At 37.1% G+C, this 22,091-nt stretch overlaps 1 protein-coding gene and 1 long non-coding RNA gene across 4 annotated transcripts in view; one reads left to right on the plus strand and one right to left on the minus strand.

The window, feature by feature from the left end:
- LOC128072609 (uncharacterized) overlaps nt 1-22,091 on the plus strand; it is a 137,978-nt gene that overhangs the window by 95,617 nt on the left and 20,270 nt on the right. The window lies entirely within an intron of this gene.
- The window catches only part of OLFM3 (olfactomedin 3), a 52,141-nt gene that overhangs the window by 9,062 nt on the left and 20,988 nt on the right, over nt 1-22,091 (minus strand). The window contains exons 1-4 of one of the 3 annotated variants that reach the window (XM_052666575.1): nt 11,526-14,434; nt 7,077-7,223; nt 5,131-5,286; nt 1,232-1,451 (exon numbers count right to left, since the gene is read on the minus strand). In XM_052666575.1, coding sequence (XP_052522535.1) covers nt 1,232-1,451; nt 5,131-5,286; nt 7,077-7,223; nt 11,526-11,654 — 652 coding nt within the window. In that variant the 5' untranslated portion in view covers nt 11,655-14,434. Of the gene's footprint in view, nt 1-1,231; nt 1,452-5,130; nt 5,287-7,076; nt 7,224-11,525; nt 16,224-22,091 lie in introns of those variants that run through there. The other 2 variants (XM_052666576.1, XM_052666577.1) reach the window with 2 other exon arrangements.

Consider the following 22,091-nt stretch of genomic DNA (forward strand, 5'->3'; position numbering starts at 1 on the left):
TTCTCTTCACTGCCTTCTGTTAGTGTAGTAATATGCTATTCTATGAGTACTGAGGGGAAAATAAGACTATAAGAAATTTGTTTGACAAAGTCTTTCATGCATTTTAGCCTATTGTCACGGTGCTATTTCTAGTTTAAAATGAAGACATTGAAAATAAATAATCTAAGAGTGTAACCTAACCTAGATTTTTTCTCATTCTATTGCCTCACAAAAATGAATGCACTGCCTATAAATTTAATTATGTATTTCATGTCACATATAGCCTTTGAAGGTAAGCCATCCCGTAACTGTTTACTGAGATACTGATTACAGGAAGGAAACTTAGAGCTTCTCTTTCATTTGTGCTCTTTCTTAACTTAGAAAGTATTTATTCTTTCTCTGTAGCACCCAAGATTTCAATAGTGATTCATTCAGGTATCTCAGAATGCATGGATTTCTTTTGGGATGCATTCTTCTATTATGGTTGTGAAGTAGGTAGGTACTAGTTGCCCTTATTTGGGTAACGAAAGTTAAGGCTGAAGCTTAATAATACTTCAGACATCTAGTTTTGGTAGGTAATATTGATCTAGTGTTGAGCTTTGGAGGTGCTGAACTTTGATCTTTTCTTACTAAAGCTAGTACAAGAGTAATGAAGATGGAGGGTCTCTGATGTTGTCTGGTGCTCCTGATAGACTGATGCTGTATTTTTTTAGAGAAGTCATGCTTTATTCCCCATATAGATGTAATAACATATAGATGTAATACTAATTATGTTGTATTGCAAATTAAAGAATGACTTAGCTGTCTTAGTGCTGATACTACAGGTCTAAAGACAGTGCAGTTGGACTGCCCTCTCAGATGTCATAGTGAAATTTGGATCATTATTATGATGTTGACAACACCAAATTTGTTCCATTCTACTTCCAACTTCAAAATAGGAATATCTGAACCTTTTAGAAAGAATCTTTTTGCTTTCCAACCAGATGTAAGGGTCTTAGATTTAAGTTGCTTTTTTTTGTTTCTTCCATCATAATTCCTTTTGTAAACAGTAGGATACATGTTGATCTAAGATACGTTAGTGCAAATCTATTGATAGGACTGTCCTTAAGATGAGTTACTTTTGATATTTATTAGTATAGCATGAATCAGGATATGATACAGTCTTTCACTGTGAAGGAAAATTTCTTTCTACTGAGAAAAATCATAAACATTCAACAGAGGGATCAAATCATACATGAAATTTTAAACTTACTGAGCTTTTTCATGCAGTCTCGAAGCCTTGTTTCTAAACTCAGCACCCGCTGGTGTAGTTCGTCATAGTCATAAGCACCAATTTCTTCCTGAATACCAGTGAGGACAGTAGACAGATTCCTAATTTCCTCCTTGAACTGGGTGATTAATTTGGCATCAGTTTTGTATTGCTCCAGAACTGGGATCAGTGGCAGGAGCTCATCCATCTTTTCTTTCAACTCCTGTTAAAGGCAATCGAATGTGCGTTAGAGCAGTTTAAAGGAATTCATTCTTCTCATTTTCCATTATGTAATATTTATGTCTAATTATTAAAATGACTTGAAAATAATTACTGATTTTAGCTACGGATCTATTTTTTTTTGTTTGTTGCAGAAGCTTTAGAAACCTCAGAATTAGTGGCACTAAGCAGTAGATAAAATGCATGAGAGAATAGTTTGTTTCTGCTGTGTTACATGATTACCTTCAAGTGATGTAAACCAAAAATGTATAAACTCCCGACTGACTGTATCTTTCTTGAGAAGGTGATTAGGCTTGAACACATAATGGCATCAAAGATGTCATACCTGTTTTTATAGCAGATAAACTGTTGAATTCTATTTCACTCCTTAGAAATACCGAGTTCTTTTCTTTCTTAACGTATATTGAGTCCTATTTATTCTGATCTGACCACAATCATATAGATCTTTCTTCTGATTAAAAATAAATAATAATAATAAAAAAAAATAAAAAAAATCCATGGTTCTTAAACTGATTAGTATTTGTCATACAGGTACATCACTAGGAGCCTTTGAGCTTCCTCTATTTATTTATTTATTAATGCTCTGAAATATTGCAAATCATTTTATTGCCATGTGCAGTTGGTGTTATGTTGACAATCCTGTCCTTAAGTGTTTATTAAAGAAGTAAGGCTTCAGTTTGGAATCTCTGGCTGACCCTTTCTCAGACTTAGCTGTCATGTTCTTTGAGAATTTCTCTGCCTAATCATTCTTTATGTTGTAATTAGTTTTTGAAGATATAAATCTTAATGTTTATAATTAACTTAGGTTGCTTGAGGTGTTTTTTTCTTTTTTTTTTTCTTGGTCATTGCTGTGTAGAAAGCCTCAAAGAATCCTTGAAATCAAAATATTTTCTTTTATGAGTAGCAGGTTTGTCCTTGATATATCAGCTGTACACAGAGATTTGCATATCTGTTTTTAATTTGTGAAAACAGCAGGATGTCCATGAGCAAATCCTTGGAGACATGAGGAGATGCAAGACTGGGCAAAACAATAAAAAGGTGGAAATGGAGGCATGTTAGGTTCTAGTAAGAGGTGATAATAGAGATAGGGAATGGATGAGGACACCCAGGGAGGGCTTATTGTGAAGGGATTAGAAAATACAGTCCTGAAGGATGGCTGGAGTGTAGTCAGGAGATTAAAAGGGAAAGCAGAACAGAACTAGATGGAAGTCTGATGGTTAGCACAATAACAGATGCATGGAGATGCATGTGCATGGCTTTTTAAGTCACTTGTATTATGGGATGCAATGAACATAGTAAAGCATTTCAAAAATAAATAATTTGATGCCAAACAGAATGCTTTGCTAATAAGGAAATATGAAATAAGTGGATGGGATTGGCCATTACAAATGGTTGAAAATCTACCTCTGAGTTTTCACTTCTCAAACAGGTTTGAAAATTGCTTGAGAGGGTATGCAGCATTTATTCATCACTCAGATAATTTATCCACGGGGCATTAACAATTCCTTTCATATTGGAATTATTTGTTCAAAATAAAGACCTACGTGTGGTGTTCAGAAGGGTATTTTGCACACAGATCATCTTAATAGCTAGAAATTAGCATTTTTAATTCAAGCATAATAATAGTTATAAATGAATTAATGAGAATCAAGGGTTTCCTTTTCATCTTTGATGTTGTTGTCAGTGGGTCTTCAAATTGTTTTAATAGCTGAATTATTGAGTTCTTCTACAGCTGAAACTACTTTTATTTGATTGTTCTTAGTAAAAGCTCTGTTTTAGTCTACTTTATCTGTAAAAATAAAGTAGTTATGGTTTTCTTCATGACAGCAAGAGTAGGCTTTGTGATGTGGGAAGCACAGCTTCAGAAGCCCAAGTTATTTAATTTGGAGGTGATGAACTTAGGCTTTGGTTCTGTGAAGCCATAAACAGTCAAAAACCATGAATAAACCATGGATGGAAAACAATGAAAAGATTGTAACTCAGCAAAATGTGTATAAGAGAAACAGTGAATGCATGAATGCTGATTTGACATAAGTATGACCATATGCTCAAGTGTGACTTGGAGCAAATTATGTACTCTGTCATAAATATGGAGCCACAACATTAGAACATCTTACTTCAGTAAATGATAAAAAGATGATTTAGCTGTTTTCATTAAAAAAATGTGTTCTGACACTCCCTAACTTGTTTCTATGATGGTACAAGAATTAGATTGTATTGCAGTATGAACAGTGGTAGACATATCCTAGCACTTAGTGCCTGCTGGTATCAGAGGTAATGCTATGTTAAGAATGAATTTCTTTGTCTCAGTTGAGATGAAGGACTGGAAATTTAGTCGATCAAATTTCAGAAAGCTAACTGCATATTGTGATGTTGACCTTTCAAATTATTCTTTCATTTAGATATCTAAAAATCTATTTTGTCTACCTGGCAAACTGTCAAATGGAAGTTAAATGATTGACCAATACAAATATCAAATATTGAAAAGGTCAGTACTGCAAAAATCTACTACCTTTGATGTCAAGCATCGGACAGTCAATTTAGATATTTTGTTCCCAAGTAAGTTTAGAACAGGAATGCAGAATATATACTGAATATATAATGATGTTACACAGATAACATGGTGGTGTAGCAATGAGTGATAAAAGGAAAAAAGACATTTCTTACTGCCTGAAAATGACTGGATGTATGTGCTCAAACTCCAATATAAAGAATGATGCAAGAAAATATTAAATTTGGTAGTCAGATAATCAGCATAATAATTCCTGATATTACTAAGACCTGTTGGATATTCAGTATATCTGAAAAAGAAATTATGTAATTATTTACTTCATTGATTAGAAAACTAAGTCTGTTTTGTTTCACAAATACTTAAAAATATATATATATATACTTGGTTAAGAATAGTTTAGTATGCAGAATGTTTTTTCTAGATCCTGTCTTGCAGACCAGAAGTATCCATTTATTACACCTGGTATTTGTAGAGCATATTTTCTATTTTTTTCCTTAAGAGTGCTTCAGATAGCTTATTTCAAAGTATACAATGAAATTTTGTGAACCTTCTACTCAGGAAAAGATTGGCTCATGTGGGTTGTTCTTTTTTTTTTTTTTTTGTCATTACAATTGTCTGGAAGTCTTTCTTGAATCACACAGGTGTGACTACGAATGATTGCCCTCCTCCCCTATCCCAAGCTCAAAATAGCAAAACTTTAGATATGAAATTAGATCTTAACTGTACTGGATAAAAATTACAACAACTGATTTATTATTGGCTTTCTTTTTTTCAGCTGCAATAAATATCAGGTAACAGAAAAAGTACAGAACTCTCTACTTATTTGATATTTTCTTTGGATCTTTACATTTATCAGTGTATCTTGAACAATAATTTTTCAGTATGACATGCACGTTGGTACAGAAAAAAAACAGGGTTCAGTTTCTAGGGACATTTTTCTAATGTTTTAATAATTAATAGTTTCTTCCTAGCACAATTAAATTGAACAGAGCAAAAGATTATCATCATAAAGGAAACTTCATTATTCTTTCCTTTTTTTAATGTTGCTCTTGTATGAGCATTTCAAGCTGAGATCTTAGCAGTCCATGCATTGCTGCTTAGTACATTGCTTCCAGCAGGCTTTCAAAGTTATTGTTAAAATAAAACCTACTTGAAAATGCTTTGTCATTAGTGTCTTCCGATCATCTTCAATTTGCCGAAACTTGGCCTTCAGCCCTTTCATTTGTGTTTCCATTTTTAAAACATACTGGAAATCCCTCTGAGTCCGTAGATTTAAAACTTCAATAGATTGGGACATATTCTGAACCTGTTAAAGAAGAACACTCTCTAAATGCACTTTTTGTTGCTTTACTTTTTATTCCTGGTTAAGTAGTTAAATGTCAGGCAATAAAATGTGCTTATAGCAAGGTTTTAGTTGTGAGTCATTTATACCACAGTGTAAGTTTTAAATTTCATAACATGACAGTACCAACTTTGGGAAACAGGGCTAACAGAGGACTAGCAGGAGTAAGATCTTAGAGCCATTAGGGATTTTGATAGTTTCTTTGAGGTGGGGGGGGGAAGAGCCTCTCAGCTCCACTTTTGATGGTCTGGAAAATTGCTGTTAAGCATGGGAGTCTATTTTGTCTTCTGTGATAGGTGCTGACTGTTCTTCACTATGTTCTGTGTAGCATGTGTTTTCTTCCAGGCCCTTGAAGAAGGACAGGACTAAAATTTGGACAGGTTTGCTGAGTGATTTTTAGCTAGTAGGTGTTGGTAGAATAATTCAGTAGAAGGAAACCATGGCATTGTAAGCTGGGATGCACTTATTGTTAAATTGGTGTTTGCTTATGGTTTTATAAATGGGTATAAGATTAGAAATGTTAGCCAATTGTTCTAATGGTAGAAAAACTTTTCTTTTTAATAGATGAGAAGAAGTGAATGTACAGGCAACTTTTGTATGTAGGACAACTTTGTAGCTATTGCTGGCACTTCCACTATAGTAAGGCAAGAACTTTCATCTACAGTAAATTTATATTTTAACACCACTTATTAAGAAAGCAATGCTTTTACCAGTTTTAAAAATAACATATATTTCAACTTCAGTTATTCTTTTTTAGCAAGCATTCTGTTTCCTTCTCCGTTTCAACTTTCCTCTGAGAAAGGGAGTTGTTAAGTTTTGAAATATTTCTAAAACCTGCATGTTATGCTATGGGCTCGGTCAAAACCTGAAATTAAGTTTCCACTGAAGTTCACAGAGGCTTATGGAGAACAAATCTGCAGGATCTGCCATTACATTAACACTGACATGATTTTTTTAGCTAGAATAATACTGAAAAAATACGATATGCTAAAAATACATTTTTTCTGTCTACATTGTATGTTACTTTCTGCTGCTGCTGTTCAACTTTTCTATCTCATATCTCCTACTCTGAGGTTATGCACTACAATCACTATTGACTTAACTATGCAGAGAATGCAGGACAATAATTTGTCTTTCGATGGTTGCAGCATTTTCTTCTTCTTTTTTTTTTTTTTTTTTTTTTTTGGTACAACATAACACTGTACTAGTTTTAGTATAGACAACAGTGGATGGTACTGGGAGTAGATCTTGGGTTTTTGGGCAAAATTTGCATAACCAGACAACAAAGTAGATAGTAAGTGAGAAAATCACTAAAAGCAAATTAGCATATTTCTCTTTTGTATGGTCTGCTTTGATCATGCTGTCCTGCCTGTATTTCATTATTAGTTGATGTGAGGCAAGGAATGACCTTCAAAAGATATATAATTGAAGCAGAAGCTGTAGTTCAAACCCTCCAACAACTAGGTATTTTGAGGTGGGATTTGTAATATTCAACATAGGGAAAATCAGTCCTGACTATGTGTAAGGAAAACTTTTGGGAGGAATGAATAAGAGAAGATGCAACTTCAGTTTGCAAGGCAAGTGGCTTGGGTTGGCAAAGGTATGCTACAACGACAACAGAAAAATTTGGGAAGGTGCTGAAAACACTGATAGGAGACATACTCTGAAGAAATAGTTTTGTTAGATAACAGAAAGAAGTGGATTTTTGTGGGAAATGTATTGAGTACAAGAAGGAGTTCCTTGGGCAGACTTACCTTCTCTAGCAGCTGTCTAAGTTGCCTGCTCTTGGCATCTCTTGAGCACAGGTTTTGTTCAGGTGCAACAACTGTACAAATGCAGCGGCCATCAGGATCCTGGGCTGAACTATAAACTTGCCACCCTTCCTTGGGGCTAATTTGAGTCTGTAACACACAATAGTAATAATGCAAATGAAAGGAGCTGAACTGATTCTGTTGTTTGAAAACACTACCTATTTTGGTTTACTTTTGCATTATATATTTGCAGTGAGATTCCTCCTAGTCATTGCTCTTTATTCTCTTAACTATTTATACTGGTGATTTTGTTCAGATTCGTAATACATCCTTTAGCAGTGTGCTGTGAGCATTGTTTCCAGTGATGAGAACAGTTTCCTGCTTGGGATTCAGTGCAAGCTGGTTGATTTAATTCTTTGCAGAGCAATGTTTCGGTTTTTCATTAACAGAGAGCAAATATGTCCTTTCAGCCTGAATGACTTTTACTTTAGACTAATGGAAACAACAAAGTCAGAAAAGAACAAATATAAAATCCCAAAGAGAGAGTGCAGTATATGTGACTCATGCAATAGGAAGATGGTTTGGACATGATTCTGGATGGGGGTTAGCAAGCTTGCTCTTCAAGATGCAGCACAGAAAACTGTTCTCCATTGACTTCAGCTGTGCTCACACTGAAGGGAGAAGGCTTGCTGCAGGGCAGTGCTGAGAAGTGCCAGATTAGTTTAGATGGAGGGAAGTGATGGCAGATATGGCATAACACAGTTAAGACACTGAACTGTGGTTCACTAGGACAGAACAGTTCTGGAAATTCCTAGCATTCCTTTAAAATGTCTTTGAAGCTTTGGTGGCACTTTGTGAAAATGGTATCTGTCTGTTTAATAGAAAGTATGGAGGTCTTAGAGTGTTGGAATGGGACTATGTAATTACATGAATGAACCCAGGTGACGAAATGAAGAGTAATGGACACCAGAAATATTTTTCTTTTCTCAATCTGTAATTTAAAATTAATATGAAGTGTTATTTTTTCCTAATAATACAGTATTAACTGAATTTCATAGTATAGTTGCTAATAGATAGCACTGAAATATTTCTGGATGTAGTTGAAATCAATTACTAATTATACTATGAAATTGCACTTATTGTCAGCATGGAGAGTGATTGTTAAAACCAGCAAGCTTCTATTGATGCATAGAGGGAGGAGTAAGTTGCATAACTTCTCATCTCGGAAAACATGCAGTGTCTCTGTAGACTGAAATTAGTAGGGAAGTTAGCATTACTTTTCCGGGAATCAATTCGGTGTTAGCAGGCAAACTTTTTTTCCTTACAATGACTCCTCTGAGGAAGCCAGTGAAGATGGAATTGATCTCTTCTACTGTGGAATTTAGTGAAAAATTCAGAGTTGTGATGTTCCTCTGTTTTGCAAGGAAAAGGAAGGCATACATAGATGACTGTAAATAGGGGACAGCTAAACTTGCCTTAGAATTTGCTAGAAAGGCATATCCAGTGCTAAATGGTTTCACTTCTATGATGTACTTAATTTTTAGGGCAAAAGGAATTTAATTATACATGTATACAAAAATAAGAATCAAACTTACAGCTGGAGAAGTAGTTTAATTTGGTTTTGAGCAGATACTAAAACTGCAGGCTGGAACAGCTGAAGCCCATCAAAGCTGGTAACCCTTGCAAAGTGTAAGCTCTGTTCACTCCACAAGTTTTTATGTTTCTGTGTAGAACTGATGCCCAGACAGCATGGCCACGCAGGAGCAAGCTTTTGTTGAAGTTCAGGAACCTAGAGCTTGTGATAAGTCCTATAGGACAGGAACACTCAGTATGATTTGTACACAGATTGTGATATTTGTGATATCTATGTTAAAATCTATATTTAGATTTTACTGCATTCAGTTTAGTACATCAGTGAATGAGTTCTGTACAGAGGAGAATGGATGAGGCAGCACCATCATACACAGTCTATAGTGAGGCAGTTATAGTCCAGGCTGTGTTGTCAATGGAACTTAATGGTTCTAATGATGTAATGCGTCTGTGTCTAAGAAAAAATAGATTATTGATCAACTCAACCTAATTGTGACTTGATTAAAAAAAAAAACTTCTCAGAAAAAAAGACCTTCAGGCACAGTCTGAGTGTGCTGTGATGGAATAGCTGTGCAGAAATGAGTTGCTGAAGTCACACCCCCAGTATAGGCTGCAGTTCTTTCTGGTAGTTTGTGTTTACCTGTATTTATCCCATTAGGGTTCCTTTGTTAAGTAGGATGGATTGTTATTTTTTTCTTTGCTTTGTCCTTTAAGCCCTGTCTTAAGCAGAAACTGCTGTGGGGGAAAATCTAGCAGGCATCAAAACCTGAGGAGAGCTACTGAATCTACTCTTCAGATGCCGACTTACTGCTGACAGGCCTTAGAAAACAAACGAGGAAAGAGATAACAACTGGCAAACAGCAGCAATGATAATAAATCATACTAGTTCTTGGAAACTGGGAGAAAACAGAGGCATCTCCTCCAAGACTGCATTAATCTGGTTTGGCAGGCTGCTGTGCGATGCAGTCACTTCACTTAACTCAAAAAGTTGTACTTTTTTTCACTTGCAATTGTAGATATTCTTATAGGAGCCTCCACTGTTACTAGTGACAGGACAAATCGCAACATGTGTACTTCGTATCATTGCTTAGATATAGACAGTAATTGTCTGTTTGTCCCGTGACTTCAGTCCAGGGACGGAGTCACTGCTGGTGAGGAGGCCTTTTGCCCTGACTCACCTTGTTGCTCCAGTTGAGAGGAGGAGAAAATGTTAGTGAAGATGAGGAGGTTTTACTTTGTTTTCCTGACATTTCTGAGCTGTATGTATCCTAGAAGAAAACTTCTGGAGCACTGCTTACGCTGCTCTGATAACTGGGGAAGCTGACAGTGGATGACAGCAGCTTGGTGATGCAGCAGTTAGTGATGACTACAGCATTGTCAAACATCTGGGGCATAAAGTCTGTCAGTCAACAGCTGAAGTTAAGGAAAAGCCTGAGATGCTTGGTTTTATGCCAAAACCCCACCAGACTGAAGATGGTATTTTTTCCATTTGGCAGATGATGCCGACCTCAGATAATAAGGATTCTATGATTGTGTCCCTGGATCTTAGGGCACTCGTGCTAGCTCTCTTGAAACACTCTACTTAATGAGTGCAAATTGCATCACTGAAATAACACTTATGAGGCCTTTGTGTAATTTGTGTTTTTTTAGAGTGAAGGGAAGCACAAATTCACATTACTTTGAATCTGAATATGTAAACATATATAATGATAGATGTGTGTGTCTATAACTATTTATGCCTATATTATATAGTAACTAGGGTGAAACTCTCAGCTACTCAGTTGCAGCTTTAAACTTGGATTTAAATTAGGGAACCTTATTTCTTGTTATATCATATTGCCACCTGCACTCTAGTTCACTGGACATAAGATACATTGAAAGAAAATAAAATGGAATTTTTCCTCATCTGCTCAGCTTTGTGCTGCTCTAAAACTTAACAGAATTCTTTCTTACAGCATAATTAAGTTTTAAGTAGCAACATTTAAAGCCCAAATGTAGTGACTTCCTGCAGTAATGCTTTTCCTGCATACATATATTCAATTAAACATTGATTAGTAAATACATCATTCTTTTTACAGCTAAAAAATAAGTCTGAGCATAGCAATCTTCTGTACAAATAGTGAAATTTACATTTTACATAACACACTTATATAAACATCTGATTGCAGTTAACATATAGCGGTTTGCTAAACATTTGGAAAAATTATATTTTACTTCAACTTATGAATACCAGTATGGTGTTCCTTGTTGTCCAATTAAATGCTTGCTATTTACAATTTTCGTGAATAGCTAATCACAGGTTTTCTGTATGTGGTCTTTAACAGATGCTGCTATATAAGATCATCAGCCATACAAACTGCTATTTGTGTCATTTGTTACTTGCCTTTCCAATTTTCTGATACCCAGCCTCTTAGTACTAATTCTATTTTGTTTCTAACAGCTACTTATTTGTTTTACTGTGTTCCAATAAGGAAAAATGTATAGCACACAAAAATTAACAAGAAATCTACTGCCTGAAATCTGTTCTCTTTAATAATGCACTACATTTTTCTGGAGCAGTAAACAAAGGAAGAATGTCTAGGCAAATAAAATGATGCTGCTGTACTATTTTTAGCATTTCACCCTCAAGATGAAAACATTTTTTTCATAAATATTTAAGGATGTTACTTGATACGTTCTTGTCCATAGTAAGACCGCAACATGCTCACCAAGTTATGATGCCCAAAGAGTAGCATGCATTAAGTGATGATAGGAAGGTTAGTATTAAAAAGATTTACAAAGAGGCAACAGAGTAAAGCTTTTGCTAGCACTTAAATTCTAGTTTAGCATTAAGATGGCTTGCAACACATCATAGCTACTTACTAGAGTATCTGAAGTGGGTAGTCTGGTGGTATTTAGTCCTACCAGAGATGGGAGAATTTGGGACATCCAGTTAGAGATCATTGCCATGGTGCTGAGAACAGCACCAAGCTTCAGCAGTGGAGGACTCATTGCTGTGGAGCTAATGAGTTTTCATAGTGACTGATTATCATTCCGATGCAGGCTGGCAGTGAGAGGCGGGACTGCAGCACACAGCAGCCACAGAGTGAATGGAGAGCGAGGAACTCAGATTGAATCATCCATTAAAAACTCAGATCCTTATTTGCTCTCACTAACAAATACTCTATGACTATTTATTTAGAACTTTTGACTACAATACTGATCTTATGCTGTCCCTTTAATAGTCATTATTGTTTTCAGTGGGAGATGTGATGGGTGAATTGCCTCTTTATAAGTGCTAGAAAATCAATTAGCACTTAATTGGTTTAGTCCTCACAGAATTGTAAGTATCCCTATCTGAAATTGGAAAGTATAATCACAAAGCCAAGCAGAAATAGTCCCCAACTCCCTATTACTCCTGTGGCAGAAATATGCTCAGGAATATTTCAGAATCTGATATAGGAACTATATATTTCCCAGACAGAAGAATGGGGAGAGCTGTCTGCCTGCAAATGGAACCATAAAAGTATTCTCAGAAACCTTTCCAAATATTCCTTGATTTCTTGATCTCACATAAATTACAAAGATTCAGTGACTTAATAATTTGAAAAGATTGTTACTAAGATAATTGTTGTTCGTAAAAGAGTACTGAAGTAGTACAAGTTGATATTGTTCAGTGTTTCTGTTAGTGTATGTGCTACTCTAATGAGAATCATTGCGTTGGCAGGCTCATATGTCTCCACTGCCATTTGGGTAGGAACAGAAAACAAACTGTGGGTTGCTCCTATAGCATTTGGAGGATTCTTTTGGCTCTTATCTGCTGTTAAATCTGTTCTTCTCTAGTGCTGTAGCGCGATCTCCACTGTCAGTAGCAGTTTATCTGTTTTAGAAACTTAGTAACTGTAGGGAAAGAAAAGCACAGAGAAAAGGAGTGCAGAAATTCTATATCATTGTACTGTTGGGGTAGTTACAGGTTTTTTCTTTTAAAGAATTGTTTTAAAAAGAAGAAACACTGAACAAGGATTTATAATGGCAGTTATTTTGGATGAACTTGCTTGAAAATTTGCAGAGACAGAATGCTGTATTTGTTTCCAGAAGTAACCATGGATTTGGTATGTTTCTGAATTTGGACTGTCTGCACAAAAGAAACCCATAGTGAAACTGAAAGGGTTGCCTTTTCCTAAGAAAGTGCAGTCACAAATGCATTTATTAAACTTACTATAGTCCTGCAAAAACTTTTACTGATCCTCAGAGCTTGTGCACCAAATGTAGGTTAAACTTTCCCAACATTCATTCAGAACTACTTCATTACAGTTATTTATCTAAAACGTATGGAAAATTACATTTTAGAAAAAGAAATAGAAAATCACATTGGAGACTGCCATGTAATTTTATAAGGGATCCTCAAGCATAAAGATTTGGTAACAGAATACACAGTGAAATTCTGTTTCCCAAAATGTAATATTTTCTGGGTAGACATTTAGCAGGTGAGCTGCTAAGTTTTTTATATACTCAAAAAACCACAGTTCACTGAAGAGCTACATTAGAAATCTGAAAACATTAGTTTATTTGCTTTTTATACAAATGCTGCACAAAAAAATAAGTTTTTTTTGCTAGCATCCCTAAATAAATACAGACTTGACAAAAATCAGTTTACTCAGTGAACTGAAAACCTGCTTATTCGTGGTTGATAGTATTGCTCCTAGATACATCTTTAAAGATAGTGTAGTAAGAGGTGTTCCTCCATGTTTCTTGACAGCTTCTAATTACAGATTACCATACAAGTGGTATCTGGATTCCCATGGTGCTGAAGTTAGATCTGCTACAAGTGCATAAGGGCTTTAAAGCACTTCTGCACTGCAGTGCAGTGATGCAATTGCAGATTGGAGAGAGAGATGTGAGTCTGCTAAAGCTACTTAGCCTGAGAATTGGTGTTAGGGTAGCTTACATTAGAAAGCTGCAAAAATGCCTTTCTAGGACCTTAAATATTTGGTGACTTTGTCTTATACTACCGCAAATTGATAACATTGTTATCACAGCTCAGGTGTGATAAACTTGATACAATAAAAAGTAGCTACCATCAGTGTTAGAAATATCAACAAGGCAAATGTCCTGAAAGTCATCAATAGGTGAACGCACATAAATGCATGAACAAGTTTAACTATCTCCTAGCTGGAGGAGAAGAAACAGTGATAGTAAGAAAGAGAAATAGAGAAGGTCAGGAGTGGTAATTTAACCCTCCTGTCAGCTCAGAACTGTGTGCTTAAAAAAGAAAAAAGCTTACTCCAAAATAGTTCATAGAATTCAAAATCGTGTTCTTGGGTAAATGCTACAAAAAAATAGTTTTATTTGGTAGGAAAATATATTAATTTCAACATAAATAATCAGCCCTGAAACGTTGCATTTTATGCAGAAAGATCAAAGTGTTTGTACACTCATGTCTCAGATATCTTAAATAGCTTCCTTTGAAGAAGAGCAAAATCAGTAACCCTAAACCTCAGTAAGTTAGTACTTTGACAAGTTAGGTTGACAGAGTAAGCTCTTGTACAGACATCAAAGTTTCCCTTCGTACTGTGGTCTTCTGTAGGGTTTAGTTTCTTCATCTTCACATCATATATTCCAGTGGTGACTCTGTAGTAGGCTGAATTCGGAGATGTGTTACTACAGTAGTCTTGTTCCTGGGCACTGTTGGTTTTTCAGGTAAGATGAATGTGTATATAAGCCAAAGTTCTCAGAATCTGAACAGCAATTAAAATTCTTGGTCCACCTTCAGCACTGTGGAAGTGCCTTTGCCCTTTCTATTCAATTCCAGTTCTCTGAATTCAGAAACCTTGAGAAGTGGCAAACTGTTTCATCTAACACTACATTTTAGTTTAAGACAAACCTCTAGCTTTGCAGTGTCACTTGAGTGGTAATAGCCAGGTTCTTTGAGTAGATGGAGAGGCGAGTGTCCTTCCAAGATTATGTTCTTTCACCAGCCTCATCTTAGTGACATATCACAGTCAGGCATCTCCACTGATGGTACATGTGTCAAGAGAAGGCTTACTATAAGACTGTTCTGTCCTTGTCCGTGCTTTCAAGGTGACATTCTTTCTGAAATGGCCTTGGTTATACACTTTTTTTTTTTTCTCCTGGCTTCAGGATAACTCTTAACTCCCTTTGAATGAAGGAAGAAGTTCTTAGCGTTTTCATGTAAGTGGGCATAGTTCATGATGTGAATTGCTGGAAACGAGGAGGAAGCTGAGCACAGTGCATTAGGAAAGTTGTCAGTTAACTGAAAGACCTGGGCAACAAGTGCAAGGAGGACTAGTTGAAGTGAAAATATTTTTTTTTTCTGGTTGAATTCCTGCCATCTGAATTTTCAGTGACGTTTATATTTTACTCAGTATTATCTTAAAAGCTTTCCCTTCAGATGTGCAATATAAAAATGGTGCTAGAGGTAGAAAAAGAATTCAGTGGAATTACCCATCCCTGTTGTCTTGATTTCTCTGGGTGAGCTAGTTTATTCATGCTCACTTAAAAGAAAAAAAAAGCAAACAAAAAAACAACAACAAAGAGACATCTGCTCAGAGCTTGATGAAAAAATCTGCTGAGAGCCCTTTACCTCTCAGCGGAGGCTGATATTCCGCAGGCTTTGGAGAACCTCAGGGTGCCTTCTCTTGACATGAAGAGCAACAGAATAGGCCAGTGCAATGCCATATGCTCCCAGGCCTGGCATTGCTCAGATTTGAAATGATACTGCAATTTCTCTGTTCTTTTGTTATGGGGCTGCATATAAGGATTTACGTATAATCCCCCCCTGTGATAATCCTTATGCTTAATGCTTTTGATCACTTGTAATTTTTTTCCCATTTTCAAAATACGTATAATTCTATTCAGGGAGAGAGTAAACCTCAGTGCTATACTTAGCTGAGGTAGCTGGCTTTTGCTTAGAGTAAATTTTAAGAGGAACTTGGTTCTCAGGTATTCAGATGCTGAAATTCACTGTGATGGTAGAAAATACAATCCTGGAGATGAGCTAGAGCCTTGAAAATCAGTGGATTTGCTGTAATTGAATAAAGTCAGTGTTTTGGGTGACTTTGAATGCAACTGTGTGTCAGAAAACAGAGGTGAGGTATTTACTGAGAACAGCAGCCTATCTACACCCTGTGAAAGCGATCGGTTTAATTGAACTGTCATGAGGTTGGGCAGCCAGCACTTGCAGGGAACCAGGCCTGTTTTCTGAAAGTCAAGGCTGAAGTGGCTAGGGGATCAAATGGCAAATGTTTAAAGCTCTGGTAATCCTGTGTTCTACAGGATTATCAACATTCAGAATATGAGAATAGTTTAACTGGAAAGAAGGACAGATATAAAGAAGGAATAGATATTTATAGCCAATGTTAAAGTAATTAAAAAACGATGTGTACATGACAAGTTGTGGGTTAGTACTGTTCCAGTAAAGGTGGTCTGATTTGCCATTCTGCAGTGTCAGGGATGTAACACAGAAGTAATTACAACAATCTAGCTTGCCAAGGTTTATCTTTTCTGGCATTAAATACATTACTGACTACAAAATCATTTTTAAATGCTCCAAGAGGGTTAAACCATGAAAGTAAAGACTATTAAGATGAAACTGGGAGGGGGGGGGGGGGGGGGGGGGGGAAGACATACTTTAGCCAATTTATCAAAGCACTGGTGTTGAAGCAATTAAATAGCAATAGGAAAGTGCCATCATCCATCATTGTTAACTTTGGAAATCAGTTTTAGATTTATAACTAGGATAAAATGATTTAAACTCTCTGTAAAAGAAGATCGTGTGACAGAAATAGGAGAGTGAAGAAAATATTGCAGAGGTTGAGTGGGAAATGGAAATCTGAAGAAACTGCATTTCATGGGTGCTTCTTTTTCTGTCTTTTCACTTTGGATGGGCTAGCAAATTATTATGTTTTCTTATGAATATACCGCATAGTCTGCCACAAATAAGATGAGTGATTCCAGAGAGAGCCTACCTCAGTCAGTGCTTTGGGATGATATTTGTCATTTTCAGACTAGATGAATGTCATTGGACTGTTTGCAAGAAGTAGGTGTTTTTTCTTTAATGAAAAAAAGTAGTAAAAAAAAAAAAGAGCGAAAGCGCTATCTCTGAAAACATGCTTTCTCTGTGGAATCTTTTGCTCTCTGTGTTTGTATTTCTTACAGGGTTTCTTGGAGGAAGAGTAGGAAGGGGGGTTACAGGAGCAAGGAAATCAGATACTAGTGCATTCCTTAAATCAGTAGTCAGTAATAACGAGAAGCTGCACAATGCATAAATCATGACTAATAATTTTGAAGACATTGACTTTGCACATAAAAATAATAAAATCATTAGCTGTAGCATCTTTTCTTCTATTTCAGACTATTTAGGAAACAGTTTTTGCAGATTTAAAACTTCATGCAGTGAATGATCATTTCAGGTAGAAGGCCGTTCATAATATATATGTTTTCTAAATGATCTCTACTGGGAGCTGTGCTTCTTTTACTACCACTTGCACATTTTACAGATAATATGAGCTGTTTCCTGGAAGGAACTTCAGCAAAACCCAGCTTGAATTTATGCTGGATCTTCATGGAGAAATATGGATATAAACTGCTAAATTTCAGATCTGGAGTAAATTAATTAAATGGCAGTCACTTTGCAAATGGCTTTTGCTCATTATAGTCAACTAATCATAATCAGCGATTGGCAAAATGTGAATTGCATGATTTGCCCAAGAGGCATGACAATTTTTTGGATTGGATAAATTACTTTATTAAGTTCTGCCTCTGGACAATGAGATTTCTGACTCACTGATCAGTGTTCTAAGAGATGAGTTATTCTGTGCGATGAGTTGAATGGAAACTCAGTAGAGAAAGTTAGTGATGTGCACATCTGTACATCTGTAGTATAAAAAATTAAGAATATTCTAGTTGGGTAATGGCCAAATACTTTTCAGCTCTGTAAAGTGGTTGGATGGGTGCAGAGCTGTCATCTTGGCGTGGACAGGTGTCAGCAATCTAAATACTATAATGACTTCATGATCCTCCCCAAAAGGAAAAAGAAAGCATCTCAGTAATAGTCTCAGGTGGTACTGCAGTTCACCAGAATGAAGTAGTGTCTAACTTTGATGTACTTAAAAATAAGAACTGAAGTACTGTTCTTAGTTTCTGAAAATCTCAGAACAAGCAACCAAAAAATAAATAATTAAAATTGAACAATCTTCTTTAGAAGTTATTATCTAGACTAATAGATTAATGTTAAAAGTTTAATTTCTGATTTTTAGCACTTAACAGAAATAATCACAGAATCACAGAATTGTAGGGGTTGGAAGGGACCTCCAGAGATCATCGTGTCCAACCCCCCTGCCAAAGCAGATTCCCTACAGCAGGTCGCACAGGTAGGCATCCAGGCAGGTCTTGAACATCTCCAGAGAAGGAGACTCCACCACCTCCCTGGGCAGCCTGTTCCAGTGCTCCGTCACCTCACCGTAAAGAAGTTCTTGTGCACATTTGTGCGGAACTTCCTCTGCTGCAATTTCCAGCCGTTTCCCCTTGTCCTGTCTCCACTCACCACTGAAAAGAGTCCGGCCTCACCATTCTGCCCCCCACACCTAGATACTTATAGACCTGGATCAGGTCCCCTCTCAGTCTTCTTTTCTCAAGGCTGAACAGACCCAGTTCACTCAGCCTTTCTTCATAGGAGAGATGCTCCAGGCCCTTCACCATCTTCATGGCCCTCCGCTGGACTCTTTCCAAGAGATCCCTGTCTTTTGTATACTGGGGAGCCCAGAACTGGATGCAGTACTCCAGATGAGGCCTCACCAGGGCAGAGTAGAGGGGGAGGATCACCTCCCTCGACCTGCTGGCCACGCTCTTTTTAATGCACCCCAGTAAGCCATTGGCCCTCTTGGCCACAAGGGCACACTGCTGGCTCACGGCCAACCTGTCGTCCACCAGGACACCCAGGTCTCTCTCCGCAGAGCTCCTCTCCAACAGCTCATCCCCCAACCTGTACTGATGCATGCAATTATTCCTCCCTAGATGCAAGACTCTACACTTGCTTTTGTTAAACCTCATCCGGTTTTTTTTTGCCCAGCTCTCCAGCCTGTCCAGGTCTTGCTGAATGGCAGCACAGCCTTCAGGCGTGTCAGCCAATCCTCCCAACTTCATATCATCAGCAAACTTGCTGAGGGTGGCCATTATCCCCTCATCAAGGTCATTGATGAAGATGTTGAACAAGACCGGACCCAGCACAGACCCCTGAGGAACACCGCTGGTTACAGGCCTCCAACCTGACTCTGCACCGCCAACAACAACCCTCTGTGCTCTTCCAGTCAGCCAGTTCTCAACCCACCTCACTGTCCACTCATCTATCCCACACTTCCTCAGCTTTATTATAAGGATGTTGTGGGGGACAGTATCAAATGCCTTGCTGAAATCAAGGTAGACTACATCCACTGCTCTCCCCCCATCCACCCAGCCACAGACAACATCATAGAAGGCTACCAGGTTGGTCAAGCACGACCTCCCCCTTGTGAACCCATGCTGACTACTCCTGATAACCTCCTTTTCTTCTAGTTGTCTGGAGATGACATCCAGCATAAGCTGTTCCATCACCTTTCCAGGGACAGAGGTGAGGCTGACTGGCCTATAATTGCCTGGGTCTTCCTTCTTGCCTTTTTTGAAGACCGGAGTGATATTGGCTATCTTCCAGTCTTCAGGCACCTCCCCCGTCCTCCAAGACCTCCTCAAAGATGACAGAAAGCGGTTCAGCAATCACCTCTGCCAGCTCCCTCAGCACCTGTGGATGAATCCCATTGGGTCCCATGGATTTGTGAACATTGGTGATACCTAGGAGCTCCCGGACCACCTGTTCCCTGACTGAAGGGAGGTCTTCCATTCCCCAGATCCTCTCACTAACCTCCAGGGTCTCGGATTCCCCAGGGGGAGCTTTTTCTTTTTCACTGAAGACAGAATTTTTAAGGATTCAAACAGGTGACATGCAAAAGACTTAGATTAAGTGCCAACAACATTTGTCAGAAAAATGATTATATTGCTAATTAGGTGAGTTGCTATTGCTAGAAGAAATAGCCAAGTTTTGTGTTAGTTCCAAGTAGCTGAAATAGTAGCAGAAGTTGCTGCAGAAGAAATAACAATCTTCAAAAACAACAGTTTATTATGTTTTCAGATTGTTTTTGATAATTTGAGTTTGAAAATGAGCTCATGTTCCCAAGAAATCTTTGAATATATCTTTTCCCTAGTGATGTCAAAAAGTGAGAGTAGTAAAAGACTAGATATCTTCACAAGTCCTGCCATTTTTATTGTACTGTTATGGCTGTACCCGCAGTACTGCTACAGTGTGGAAGCCAGAGCAATGCTAGCTGCTATTCCTTAATCATGACTGTAGTGGGCTTCTAGTACTTCCTTTGAAATCACAAATACAAGTAATTTACTTCCGCAGTGGTACTTGGAAAACAGGCTGCTTCAGAATTACACTATATGTCTGCAAAGTAATTATCAGCTTGATATTTAAAAGCAGAATCAGAAGGCAGACTGTCTTCCATGACCCTGTGAGGAATGTTCTTCATAATAGAAGGTGCTGAGAAGCTGAGATCGCCTACTATGGAACACAGAGTAACTCAGCTTAGGTAATTTAGCAGAAGAGAAAAGATACTAATTTATGCTCTCTGAAGGACTAAACAGAATCCTTCAGAGCACTGTCATTAAGTATGACATTCAGCAGAATTTCATTGTGTTCAGACATAAAAAATAAAAATTCTGGTCTGAAAAAATGCATGTATGATAGTCTACAAAGTCCTGGAGTGGTGCATTCAGAAACACACCAGGGACTCTTCTCTAAATATCAGATCTTGTACGAGTTGTATTTAAAAAAGGATAATCACTGCATGGTTGCTGTATATAGTGATATTTTTCATTACAGAATAGCTAAAACTAGACCTCAGTAGGTGTCACTTCCATGATTTCATTTGAAAATATTCCATCATTTCTCTCCTTAACAGTATCTTCCACCAGTGTGAAGTATGGGGGGAAAAAGAACCAACCAAACTCACTGATTAACTTTAGTCACTTTGCAAAAAATACAGAAACTTTAGAACATAGAGAAGGACAAAGCTTGACTATTTGGAAATGCACTGAAAGGGAAATACATTTTATTGAAATTGGTTAAATGATTTCTAATACACAAACAAATGAATTAAGGACTATATATCAAGCTGATAGAGGTGCACAGAAAAAAATGGAATTTCGGGAGCAGAATAAATATAATTTGCAAGGATATACAGATCATTTTAAAAATGTGCAATAATAAATCTCTTAAGGATCAGTAAACAAAAAAAAAGTTGTGTTATCTTGGTGACATGGTTCTATTTGAATTTCTTCCACTTAAGGGGAACTGCAAGAACAAAGTCATATAAGTAAATGCAGTACGTGCAGATGCAAAAATGGATGAGGAGTTGTTAAAGCAAAACTGGCTACAAGAAAAACTATTGCAGACTGTCAGAAACTAGTACAGATAGAATACCAGCTTGTGTGTGGTGATAGTTGGTATCAAGTGATAGTTGGCCATAGAAAATTTGGCTTGAGATTAGTTTAAAATAGTCTGTCCATGGAGATCTTGTTAAATGAGTTTGCTGTAAGAATAAACATTCTGGAATGCTTCCTTGTAATTAATGTTGGTGTGTTAAAGAAACAAGACCCTAGGTTACAGATGACTTTTTGATCAGCAGGAAGCTTCCGAATCAGGTCATTGCATGTATATTCACTGGTTTATTAGTAACACAAATGGATATTCTGGGCTGAAAACAAATTTGCCTTTCAAAGAAATTAGAATAAAAATGAGCTTAGATATTTCAGTTCTTTTGAAAAATTGGTAGAGACTTGAAAAATGCTTAGTTCATTATGTAGCAGGATACTCCATGTAGCCATACGGAAAGTACAAAAGTGAGCCTGGGATGGGTTAGAGCCTGGGAAAGCAGACCACAAAAATGTACTTGCTATCGACATTCAAGCACTCTTGTTTCATCCTGAGATCTGATTGTTTTGCTGCTGGCAAAAGATTTGTAGTTTGTTTATTCTTAAGATAAATATTTGAGCTGTTCAGAAGTTGATTGTAGTGTGCTTTTTGATTCTTTAGAAATCATGGTTATGGTTTCTTAAGCAATATAAATTGCCAGATACTTTCCTTAGCAAACTGTTTTCTCCATCTCTTATCAGTATATTTAATAAGTGATGCAATGACTCTGTACAAATTTTCAGCTTATTTTTGTACATGGATGTAGAATGTTCCTGTAACATAGATTCCCAGATCTAGATCTCTCTTCAGATCTCTGAAAATTCAGACCTGGCTCTAGATTTTCTATCTGTATTAGGGAAATGTAGAGTTAGATTTGCTGAAGTCATCCTAGTATGGACTCTCCTAATGGTTCCTTGAGAAAA

The sequence above is a fragment of the Tympanuchus pallidicinctus genome, unplaced genomic scaffold, assembly GCF_026119805.1.
Source record: "Tympanuchus pallidicinctus isolate F22 unplaced genomic scaffold, pur_lepc_1.0 scaffold7, whole genome shotgun sequence".
In the NCBI taxonomy this organism is placed as follows: Eukaryota; Metazoa; Chordata; class Aves; order Galliformes; family Phasianidae; genus Tympanuchus; species Tympanuchus pallidicinctus.